Below are 13,358 nucleotides of genomic sequence, written 5' to 3'. Positions count from 1 at the left end.
TTTCCACTACAAAGCGAGTGTAGTTGCTTTTCCATTCCGTGATCAGTTATCTAAATGCCTGCCATTTCGAAGTTCGTACGATGATAGAAAGGAGGAACCGTATTACGATATTCCGTGTGAAACAATTTCGGAAGATCGAATTCGGTATTTCGGACTTCCTTCTGCCATTTTTCATTTCGATTATGGTCACTTAGTGACTGAATAGATGATTTCGAACCACTTATTGATTTCACATAAGACCAAAACCTCTTAGGGCTTTTAGTAAGATGGCTTGACAAAATTTTACGTGTACCTCACATGCCTTAGAAATTCTTCTTATACTAATTTTACGACCTCCTCGTCTATTAAAAACCATAATTTTACTGAAGGACTACTTTCTCGCTCCCAACCTCAAGAGCCATCAGACGAGTCCATTGGCTGTTGCTAAGAGGTGTCTTCCCAATAACACTTCAGCGTACTTTTTAGTTTCAACGGAAGTATTCCCACACCAAGTTTCCAGAACTCTCGAGACGCCTTGGCTTCACCCCTCCACAGCCATTGCTGTCACGCACCTGGATGACTTGCGCCTTTAGCGGGCTTGGTTCACCCACCAGCATAAAATGGTCGAATGAAGCTGCCAAGCACTTCCCCTTATTCTGATCGACTACTCAATTAAAAGCTACATAACTCATGATCTAAAGTGTATATTTAGAATATTACTACCAGCATTTGCTTCTATCTATTACGTAACGTTATCTCTCGGAAATGAGTGTGGTCTGTGAGATGATTTATCACTGCCTAATCTATGGCAAAATAACTATGAACGAAAGTTATTGACACATATAAAATTCAAATGAAGACAAGCAAACTTTAAGTTTTGTAACTCTTTCTCCACAGTGTCTGTTGATTCTTTTGGCTCATGAACATCATTGAGGAACTGCAAGAGCTGAAACACGAAACATTGTACATTTGTATATAGCATTCGCACTGCTGTTTGATCTTTTGTTATTCTCCTCGCTTCTCCTGTTGGTACTGGCTGAGAAGCAATCGATTTTACTTATTTTTTCCGATACAGTTGCTGCTGGTGTCAAAAATAGCAGCAATTTTCTGCAAAGAGTCTTGGTTTCATTATTGTTTTTTTTTCCTTGCTCCGCACATTCCACAGGCACCCCACTGCCTGATACAGCACCATCAGCTCCACAGTCTGTTGCCTTGTCCACTTCGTTATTTGCTAAACAAACCCAATAGGCATAATCACCACGAAAAATACAAACATCAGCCAGTACTTTGTAGTGGCGATGTGTGGTGGCTGGCGAGAAACATTGTTTTCTTTGATCTGTATGGACTCTGTGTGGAGAAACTGGGTCTCCAGGGTGTACTTCATGAGGTTATAGACCAGTGGTTTCCCACCTGGTCACTACGGGGTGAGACACAGTACATTTATTTGCTCCCTTTCTGTTCATAATGATCACTTCAGTTTTAATTGCACACTGCGATGGTAATCCGAATCGTCAGTCATAAAGTTCCCCAATTCACTGTCTTGGCAAGTCTTTGCATCTCAAATCAACAATGCATGTCTCACCATATTGCTGCACACATGCTGACTAACACTCCCTCACCATATATCGCTGCTCAACTGTTACTCTTGATACCACGCTCTGTGTTCTCATGCCTACAATGTACATAACAGCTCTTCACATCACAGTTAATATCACAAATGCAGATAAAATGAACAAAAGAAACTAAAGTCTTTTAATATTCAAGTAATAATAAGAAAACAATATTCATCCAAGTGAGAAGCGGAAATAAATTCCTGTTACATTTTAACATTATTATCAAATACAGCTATGCTACATCATCGAAGATATGAATACTTAGTCTATGAAAGCAAAAGAAATGACAATGAAAAGAGAAAAAAATTACTTGTTACTAATGGTTATACAGGGTGATTCAAAAAGAATCCCACAACTTTAAAAATGTGTATTTAATGAAAGAAACATAATATAACCTTCTGTTATACATCATTACAAAGAGTATTTAAAAAGGTTTTTTTTTCACTCAAAAACAAGTTCAGAGATGTTCAATATGGCCCCCTCCAGACACACGAGCAATATCAACCCGATACTCCAACTCGTTCCACACTCTCTGTAGCATATCAGGCGTAACAGTTTGGATAGCTGCTGTTATTTCTCGTTTCAAATCATCAATGGCGGCTGGGAGAGGTGGCCGAAACACCATATCCTTAACATATCCCCATAAGAAAAAATCGCAAGGGGTAAGATCAGGGCTTCTTGGAGACCAGTGATGAAGTGCTCTGTCACGGGCTGCCTGGCGGCCGATCCATCGCCTCGGGTAGTTGACGTTCAGGTAGTTACGGACAGATAAGTGCCAATGTGGTGGCGCTCCATCCTGCTGAAAAATGAATTGTTGTGCTTTTGTTCGAGCTGAGGGATCAGCCAATTCTCTAACATCTCCAGATACTGTAGTCCAGTTACAGTAGCACCTTCGAAGAAAAAGGGACCAAAAACTTTATTGGCTGAAATGGCGAACAAATGTACAACTAAATGAAACTTCATAGCTCCCTTAATTCACCGACAGATAGGCTTAGCTCTGCCTTTTGTCGTTGCAGAGTTTTACATTCCTAAAGTTGTGGTATTCTTTTTGAATCACCCTGTACTTTCACAAGTGCCATAGATAGCGGTTTCTGCAATTGTAAACGTGTTTCCAACATATTTGCAAACATCAGCAACCCAGCAGTAGTCAGAAACGTTGTTGCAAATTCAGTGAGTCTACCTTTATCTAGTACAAACATCAAGTTCTTTTCTAACAGTGATGGATTAAAGATATAAATATCATAATGGAGTAATTGTATTTTGAGACTGTGATCAATAGTTTAAAGAGCTGCCTACGAGAGGGAAGAGGATCCAGACTGGATACTATGTATTATCATTAATATACACTTCTGTGTAACAAGCACCTTTTGTTCAATGACATTTTATCGCAAAATATGACGCCATAGGAATTAATGAATGAAAATAGAGAAAGTAAGTCCACAGTTTGATATGATTATCTTCGAAATTTGAAGTTATGCGAAGGTTGCAGAGATAAGAAGTTTAGGAAACTTTGTATCACGTGTCTTTCAGATCATATTCTTCTCAATATAAACATCCATGACTCTAGAGAATTCTATTTCGGTAATTAATTTCCACTCATGCATTGCTGCTAATGGTGTTGCGTCAGTACTTGTACAGTACCTAATTGCATGTAATTGTGTTGTTAATTGTGTTGTATCTAACATGTAAACCCACCTAATGACATAATTTGATTTTGATAGCCTTTGAACATGTTCTAGTGTACAGCAACCTAAGAGGCACAGATTTTTTATACATGCCCATATAGCTATTATGGATGTGAAACATTCAATGCAAGAAAATTAAGTTTAGTGTTTCTGAATGAATACCATTGAAATGGCAAAGATATAAAAAAAATCGAATAAAAGTCATATGGTTTTTAATGTACATTTTTGCAGTGCACCCAGGTTTCTCAAAAACCTTGTTTTTTGAATTCCTCTCACACCCAATATTTTGACTGTCATTTCAACATTTCACTAATAGCAAAATGTATTGCACTGTTAACACCGATTTCAATCACATGTGATGAATTGGTGTTTCAAAGAAGCTTTTGTCAGCTTTAAGCTAGAAATATCTATATATCACCATATGGACACCCAATATGTGTCCTCCTCAAGGGCAATTATACTGGGTTGTTTAATAAATCTTTCCCAGATAAATATATTCTACATATATTGTTCTACATATATTTATCTTCTAATTTTATGATATATAAAATATCTTCTACTGTTTTCTTTTTACATTTGGTGTACTTTTTAGTTTTGAAATGGTACCCTTTTCAGATTTAAGCATGTTGTATCTCAAATTGTTTGTACATCATTGTTGTAACGTTATTGAAAATCTGTACAATAATAAAAAAAAGAGCGAAACTGTTCATAGAGACAGAAAGGTGACAAAGAGAGAAGATCTGTATAAAGGGGAAGCACAGTTGCTACTGTAGGGATGAAAACGAAAACTTATTAGGTATTTCCCAGTATGTATTACCTAAATTTGAAATCACCATGGACAAATCAGTACCAATAGATGATCTGTATATAAAGAGGTGGGCTTTACAAGTGAGCAGTATTGATACTTTGTCACAACATTTGTTCAAAGCTTCCTCAAAATGGATTCATAATTTTAACCTAAGGCACCAGATTGTGTCAAGAAAAATCAATAAATTCATCACTCAGATGCAAATAACAAATAAGAACAGAGAGAAAAGCTTTACAGATTTGTGGAAACAGTGAAATCGAAAACTGTATTGACTGGATGTACAGACCACTCGGGTTTCAATATGGAAATGCATGCAGGATGAACATTATTCGTCAGAGGAACATCATAAATGGAAATTCTAGAAAAATACCTTAGTTCCTTAACCCCTACTTATACACTACAGCAGAAATTTATCGTCCCCCTCGCTTGTAAAGACGGAAAGATTAGAACAAAAGTTGATAAAGATTTATACAAAGTGGATAGTATCCTTGTGTTCACTTCTATGTGCAGCAAATTGATATTGGAGCTCATAAGGAAACGGTTTGAATGGGTTTATATTCCTAATATGAACGAAAAATCTGTCTTGTGTTTAGATTCGGGGATTGGGCAAATTTCTTAACATTGATTAACATGTAAAAGAGATGAATATTTTAACAATTCCTGCTGGTATGACCAGTATGATATAGCCATTAGATATACACACATTTCAGCCATGGAAAAATTTCTTGAAACATTTTTCAGACATACTTATATTATATAATTACAATGTTAACTTGCATTTAATAAATAATATTCTAAAAATTCAATCCCTCATTCACAATCAGTTTTTTCCTTACAGAATCATTAACTTTTTTTAAATATGAGTGCCAGCCAACGAGCTGTAGTTCGTAAAGATGCTAAGCATCACAGCACAAGAGTAAAGAGATAAAAATTTTTTTTAATGTGCTCCTATACCAAAACGAGCGTCCAGCGTTAAAAACTCTAAATAAACACTATGACCCACTAGGCGCAGATATTTAAAATCGTTGCTGCAACACTTGATAACAAGAAGCTGTGAAACAGACGAAAGAACAATCTATCTTTTGTTAAGAAATATTCTAGAAACTTCATTATCCCTTGTACTTTGGTTGCCGACATGTTAAGACGTACTGCATTGCATTGCTACAAGTTGTATTTTTATTTTGTGTAAAAACAATGTGAAACAACGAACAAACATTTTGGTAACTCGGGTGTGGATACAATCTACTTACGCACACGCAAGGACATTTAATATTAAGAAGGGACAGACTGACAAAGCAGCGATTATTGGACTATGCCATCCACAAAATAAATATCAGATGTAAATCATGCATTTATTGTGTATTTGTCATTGTTTAGAAGTATAATGCCAATTTGTTCAAAATATATTAATATTTAACGATGCAGTAATTTTCTTCTTATTCTTTTCTTTTATTAACCAAACATGATGTTCAAATTGTATATGAGCTTTGTCACAGGTTCACTCTCTATCGCAGTGTCTCGATTGTATTTGCGAGACCACTAATGTGTCCAGCTTCCGATCTGTTAATCTTTTTCTTGCAAAATTCCACTAATTTGCTTTCATTTCTATTTTTATATTGAAATTGGTCCCTTAGGTATTTTTATCGAAGATTCTGATTGCATGAAGGCAACATGGGTCAAAAGGTCAATTATTCGCGTAATCAATCTGTACATCTCCTGAACACAATCTAGAACCAACGCATCAGTAATTTCTCTTTTGAAGTCGTACTAAAAAACGGCCACACAGGATAGCTGTAAGTATGCAATCTAGCATTAGGTTGCATTTTGTCAGTAAATATTATCAACCAACAGTTACAGCATTACTATTATTAATAAGCAAGATCCTAACGCCAGAAAAGACTTATTAAACAATCAACATGACAACTGACATTGAAGCAGACACATGTCAGATGTGCATACAGTGATACATAGATATTTTTAACTTATTTCTAACAAATACATCTTTGGAACACCACTTCATCCCATGAGACTAAATTTGGTATTAACAATGCTATATGTTCTGCTATTAGTGGAATTGTGGTTTATTCATCTCATGACATACATTTGCAACCCATTTGGTTTACATACACGAGACATGTCAAAAATTTACTCAACAGTTACAATAAGTACTAACACTAAAGTAAATAGCAACACTATAGTGATATTATTTGTAATACATAACACAGTGTATCAACTTAAACTTTCCATTCGTCATGCCTTAACTCGACCACTGCGTAATAACATTTCATTCTCAGTGCCCCATCATACTGTGGGTGGGGAGCATATGATTTTCTTTGTTGCTAATATCATGTGAATGAACAAAATGGTTTCCCTCAAATAATTCATGTCTGGTGTACAAAAAGATAATATTCCCATATATACAGGGATGGCAGAGTTAACATTTTATGTTTCCTAAATGATGGACCACATGGTTCTTTATGATTTGCAGTACAGATATTTCGAATGATTTTTTCTGTATTTTTAGTACCCATACTGTGTTTGTCAAATTACCCCAAAAAACAACATCATACCTGATAATAGATTCAAAGTAGCTTGTATACATTGCTTTTTGTGTGTCTATGTGAGTTGCAGTTGATAACATTTGCATTGCAAATGCAAACCTGCTTAGTTTGTTTGTTAGGTATTCAATGTGTCCCTGCCAGCTCAAATTTTTATCTGCATTTAAACCTAAGAATTTGACTAAGTCAACTTCTTCTGTATCTTGGTTGTTGTAAACAGTCTTAATCTGCTCACATTTTGACTGTTTGGTTTTGAACTGCATCACAAACATCTTAGATACGTTTAGATTCAACCTATTAAGCTGAAACTAAGTTTCTAAATTATTGAGGGTACTGACAAGAGATTTGGAAATTTTTCTGAATTATGATTTTCAACTAAGGCAGAAGTATCATCCATGAACAGAACATTTGGGGAATAAGTCATTAACATAGAAGGGAAATAGGACTGGGCCTAATACGGAGCCTTGTGGAACACCATGAGATATTTTTTTTCCAGTCAGAAAAATAATTTGCGCCATTTAAAGACATGCTAACTCCTTGCTTTCTGTTTGATAAGTAGTATTTAAGCCGTTGTAGCGCAGTACCACTAATGCCATACTTTTCGAGTTGATAAATAACCAATACATGGTTTACAGAATCAGCCACCTTTGTGAGGTCGCAGAAAATTCCTGCCACCTTATCTCTCTTGTCTAATGACGTACTTGTTTTCTTAATGAAACTGTTCACAACATCTATAGCGTTTTTCCGCAGTTGAAAACCAAATTCATTGTTTAGAATATTTTGCAATGAAGGTTTGGATATGAGACAACAGTAAGTTTGTCAAATATTTTAGTTATGACTGGGAGAATTGAGACAGGAAGATAATTTCTCATGATCTCTCTTGATCCCTTCTTGAAGAATGCTTTAACTTAACATATTTCAGTATCTTGCAGAAATGGTCCTCTTCAGAACATTGATTTATCATTTGAGCAAGCGGGTTTCCAATTTTATTGTGTGCTGGTGTAATAACTTCAGTGTGTATTCCATCCCAAAGTCCAGAGTTGTTGTTTTTTAATGTCAGGATTACATTTTCTACAACCTTCACAGAAACTTTAAAAATTCTGTAAAATTTTCAGAATTTTCACATAGGCCAAAGGGATTTACTTTATTGTGAAAATCTGTTGCATCTAGATCAGACTTTGCTACATTCTATGAAAAATTCATTAAAGTACCCTGATATTCCAATTGGACTTGTAATAGTTTTTCCTTAAATATCAATTTTCGAAATTTCTTGGTTACAAGCTTTAACACCTACCTCAGATTTAATTACTGACTACACAGCCTTTGTCTTATTTTTATAATTTAAAATTAGCCTGTTATTTACCAGTTGTTTCGAAGCCTTGACGAATTTTTTTATATATGGTTTTATAGATTCTAACATACTAACTGAAATCAATATCTTTATTATATTTTAATTCTCTGTGCAATTGCCTTTTCCTTACACTGGAAATTTTTATACCCTGGATAATCCACTTTATTTGTCATTTTATTGCTGTAAAGTCTAGGTGGAAATGTTTCATTAAAGACACCAAGAAAACAATGTAGGAATTTCTCTAAGTTTTCATCGTTTAAGTTACAATGATAGAAAGGCCATTTTTCTCTTTCTCTAAATATTAGTAAGGTTTCTTTGCTAAAGTTCCTTCACATACGTGTTCGCATATCTCAAATGTTCCTGTCTGTCTGTGGCAGCTCAGTGAACAATGCACAATGACCTGAAATATCTAGATCTAGACAAAATTTATACACATCTTCATCTACATAATTAGTTCGAACATTATCAATACAGGTAGCAGATTGGCCATTGTCTCTGGTAGATTCAAACAAATTCAATTTGAAACCACATTTCTTCATTAAATCAGTGAATCTTAAAGCATAGCTACTATCACATGCGGTGTCAGTAGCAATTACAATTTTTTTTTCTTTCTTTCTCTACAAAGCATAATTTGAAGCTTCGATAAAAGTAGTTCTGTTGTTGACATCCTTGGGATTCTGTATATTGAGGTTATTATGACATTTACTAGTGAGTCCACTATTTCTACACAACAGCTATCAAACACAAATTCTTCATTTAAATAATTAAAACAATTTCTGCTCTTGTAGTTTATATCACTATGTAGAAGTACACATGAGCTGTGTATGACTTATCTCTTCTGCTACTTGCTAACCTGGAGTTCCCTATTTTGTTTAAAATTTTAATTGTGTGCTCAGTAAACGGATGCTCATTTAAATAAACAACTCTAGTATTTGCACGTACTTAAAATGATTTCCAGTTTGTCTGTTTTAGAGCTTTTATTGTTTGAAGCATCAGTGTTTAAATCATTTGTATTCCAGTGCATAACTTTGACTATTACTTGTGGGCTTTTGCACATTTCTTGCCAGATAATGGTTTGGTTTTGTCTTTCTTAATTCTACACAAGTTTTTTCACACCCATCACTACTTATCAGTTTCCCTCATTTTTTATAACCTGGCGAGTATCTATGAACATCTTACTGAAAATTTGTGAGCCCAATCTGTCCAGATGTAGATGAATATTCATGAGCCCAGTCTATCCGGATGTAGACCATCTTTGGGAAGACACTTCGCACTTAGAAATTTGTTGGGATCAATGAAAACGACTCCTAATTTATTGCACTTTCGTTAATATTGCCGTTTATTCCCTGCATATAACTGCCACTCACTGATATCCTGTACACATTGCCACTGCTTATAATTCTGGAGTTTGGATAGAGGCTTCCAACCATCCTACTAAGGTTCCTTGTGTACTTTACAATTTCTTCTTCGCTGTAGTTTTGAAGGGAATTTCCTCCCACATGGATTAAAAGGCCTTTTAGATTTCTGTTATGCTTATCTGCTGCGCTCTCACTTGAGTTTAAGACGTTGTTTAGATATTTATGCAATTGATGAGACCTGATTCCTGTTGGAACGTCGATTTCGGAATTTGGAACGACTATGTTTTTCAACAATGTGTCAACTATAATAAAGAATTCACTTTCTTCATTACTATAACGCCTTTTCCTTTTTTTGTACGTTACAGCGGTCCACTTATAGACGTTTAGTTCTTCTCTATCTTTAGTTTCCTTCTCTTTCGTAATAGCGGCTGAATTTTTTCGTATTTTCTGATGTAGGTCCTGCTAATATACAACGCTATTCACGTTACAACGCAATATTCACGTTCCTGCTTTACCAACGTCATTTCTGCTTTTAGGGAGTCAATGCCACTTTGAAGAACACAAATAACTTCGCCTTTAAAATGTAATGGGGATGTTAAATGCGTAGTTTCGTCACTTATGCATTCGAGGCATATCCACTGAATATCGTCATTTATAAATTTTATGCACATGTTTGCACACTTCTCGTGTAACCAAAAGTTGCACTTAGCACACCGAATTCCTTTGACTACGTTGTTTTCACTTTTTGCGCGAAGAACTATTTAATTTCAACTGATTTTGGAACATCCTATCACCACATAATCCTACCGGCGCCATGCTGATGTGAATGTCGAAATAGAAAGCAAAGTGGGGGAGGGGGGGGGGAAGAGTTCGAAAAAAATGATTTTTTTGACAAGTCTGTGTGGGCTGTTGTAATGTACATTATAACCACAGAATTTTTAAGTTCTTTTATGTCTGTTACTGTTTAAAAGGTATTCCTTTAGAAATATTAAACGTTTGTGAAGGGTGGTTTTAACCCCTTTATGGCTTTATGGGCACATATCAAAAATATATATGTCTCTTACTTTTCTCTACGCTAGAACATATTAAAGCTGATCAAAATCGAAATTTTTCCCTTGGGTAAGTTAAAAACAGCCAGTTTATTGACAGTAAGTTATTGATTTTCAAGGAAATTCTATTTACTTTTGTATGTGTTGAAGTTTCTGCATAGGACTTGCACCACAGAACTATTTCTGCTTCTGGGATATATAATGGCAGATCATTTATATATAACATGTTTAAAAGGCCAAATATTGATCCCTGGGTACACCTATAGTGATTAAGCCTCATTCTGTAGAAGTTGTTCCGTTGTGTACCCTCCTTGGGTTTCTTAATGTGGCATCAAGAGTATTTTTGGTTTGGTGGGATGAAACCCTGTTATCAGCACAACATCCATGATACTATTTGATCTCCACTACAATAATATTGTGAATTGTGCAGTCAAATCCTTTTAACAAGTCACAGAAGACACCAGCTGTCAATATGTCTTCATTTAATTTTGGTATAATCTGATTCCTAAATTAAAAAATTGCATGTTCTGGGGAGGGACCAATTTGAAATTCGACTTGAATTTCATTATATTATTTTGTTACATGTGTGTTAAATTTATGTTAAACATAATCTTTTCTACTACTTTGGAGAAGAAGGTAAGTAGTGAAACTGGTTGGTTATTATTGATATCTGCCTTACTGCGTTTTCTGTAAAGGGACCTGCCAGTAATCCATTTTACTGCATTTGGACTGCTGATGTTTAAGAGGCCAGCTACCCATTCAGCAAACTAAGTGGTCACAGGTTACATACGCCTCACACTAATATGAACTGAATATTTGGTTCCATATTATAAACTACAAAATTACATTATTAGTTGTGGTATTCATCTTACGAACTTCTGTAATTGCATTGTGGCCTGGATTCTCTTATCATACTGGTGACTTCACGACGAAGTATGTTAGATTCAATGTTGTCACTGCTACCATAATTTTATTAGATGTTCGTATTAAGTGCTCAGAATGGGAAGTAATATGATTTTAAAGATACGTACCATCCTTGCAGACATTTTGTGTTAAGTATCCATGTATGTATGTCAATCGCTTCTGGAATCCACTCAAATTCTGACAAAGCACGTTTTTCCACGTGGAAATGAGTTTTGTAGCGAGAAGGAACTGCTTATGATGCACTGTTTTAAACGGATTGACATTTACTCGGGAGGACGGCGGATCCAGCCTTCATCCAGTAGCTCTTATTTATGTTTTTGTTGTTTCCCCAGATCGCTTCGAGAAAATTCCAGGTTGGTTCCCGCTTTTAGTCTACGTTTGACTACCTGAGCAATCCTTGTCGAGCTAAACTCGTTAATGTGTAAATGCCTGTACACATGAATTTCGTTTAAACTCTAATATTATCCCATGTTCGATATCATTGTATAACTGACCCACTGATTAATAAAACTACAACTACTATTACTGCGCTAATAAAAATGTGAACAGTATTCGACATCGGTAGTAGTTTTGGCGCCGGTAATTGGTGCTTATTGACAATGTGCATTACCTTCACTGATTTTGTTTGTTGTTATAATATCTTTGCGTACCTGAGCTGTCATTCAAATGCGAGTTAAGCGCGCGAAATTTTGTATAGCGCCGAGTGTTACTTGCGTGTATTACTTTTGTATCAATGTTTTTAAATTTTCTATCCAGTTTCAAGAGTGTGAGCGACAAACAAGTGATGGAAGACGTTTTTTACTAATCAGTTCCTTTCGGATTTTGTTAAGTTGCTATTGTTTTACTGACACATCGTGTCACTTTTTGTTATTTTAAATATAGAGAAATATGGGTGAGTCACGTACTGTGCAAAGTGCTCAGAAATTAGGAGACGTGGGACTCAGATCATTGTGGTGCTCTGTGTTTAATTTAGACACTTTTCCTGTTATTGAAGAACATGAACTGCAAGAAGTCACATTGCTTGTTAATACACTACTTATGTTATTCAAAAGTAAGTTTTATTTGATTGATTATGTAATTGCCCCATAAAAGATAACATGAAATAATTCTGTTGAACACTGAACTCTACCTCTAGCCTTATTTTGTTGTGAGCGCTATAGACCACTCAAACCCTTTACTAAACATGGCTCAACCTTGATTTTATATTTTGTTTGCAATATTGTTTCCAAATATTCCTTAGCATGTATTTTGTTTTTCACTGGGTGCTCCAATGAAAGACCACAACAGCTTTTAGAAAGTGTTCTTAAAGTGTGGGCTTGCAGGGTTTCCAACTGTTATGCGGTGATTAGTATCGAGGGAACATGAGGCTAATTATTCCTTCCTAGATTCGACACCAAGTAAACTAGGAGTCTTACATGACCATCTTTAATATTAATGAAAATTAAATAGATGTCCCTTATAGAATAAATTAACCTGTGGAAACTTGGAGCTCAAGATACAAAACAATTCACCGTTTTACAAGACTTTCATTAGCGGACTCCAAAATGTCATATGAGCTCTGTGATAGTTTTGGGCAAATTTATGATGTCTTAAAACTGAAACTAGCAGTAATCAAAGGATGTATGAGGATTAGCTGCACAGTGTTTTTGTACTCTTTATGCTGTTACAATTTCAAGACTGTTTCATTCACTATTTTCTTGCTATAGGATGTCAAGTTTGGGTAAAAACAATTGCAACAATTTTTCAACCATTTTGTATTGAAGAAAATGCATGTAGTGTTAAATCCATCAAAACATCAGAAGCTTCAGAAATAAAAAAATGATGAACTGTGTTATACCCATCTATAAAAATGAAAGGACAGAAGGAATTTCAGCAGATCATATAGTAATTGCTGATAGGTGAGCAGATCCATTTTCATGAATACCGGCTAATATTATACTTCTGTAGAACCAATCAGAAGAAAGAGGGAGTATCTATATGGAAAACTTGGAGTTGTGTCCCTGCCTCACCTCTCCCCAAAAATGTGAATATGC

At 35.3% G+C, this 13,358-nt stretch overlaps 1 protein-coding gene across 1 annotated transcript in view; it reads left to right on the top strand.

Moving 5' to 3' along the window:
• Positions 1–11,982: 11,982 nt before the first annotated feature.
• LOC124789835 (DNA endonuclease RBBP8-like) overlaps positions 11,983–13,358 on the top strand; it is a 97,703-nt gene continuing 96,327 nt past the window's right edge. The window contains exon 1 of the mRNA XM_047257328.1: positions 11,983–12,376. Coding sequence (XP_047113284.1) covers positions 12,214–12,376 — 163 coding nt within the window. The 5' untranslated portion in view covers positions 11,983–12,213. The remainder of the gene's footprint in view (positions 12,377–13,358) is intronic.

This window comes from Schistocerca piceifrons, chromosome 3, assembly GCF_021461385.2.
Source record: "Schistocerca piceifrons isolate TAMUIC-IGC-003096 chromosome 3, iqSchPice1.1, whole genome shotgun sequence".
In the NCBI taxonomy this organism is placed as follows: Eukaryota; Metazoa; Arthropoda; class Insecta; order Orthoptera; family Acrididae; genus Schistocerca; species Schistocerca piceifrons.
Note: the sequence above shows the minus strand (reverse complement) of the source record. Positions and strands in the feature narration are given on the sequence as shown.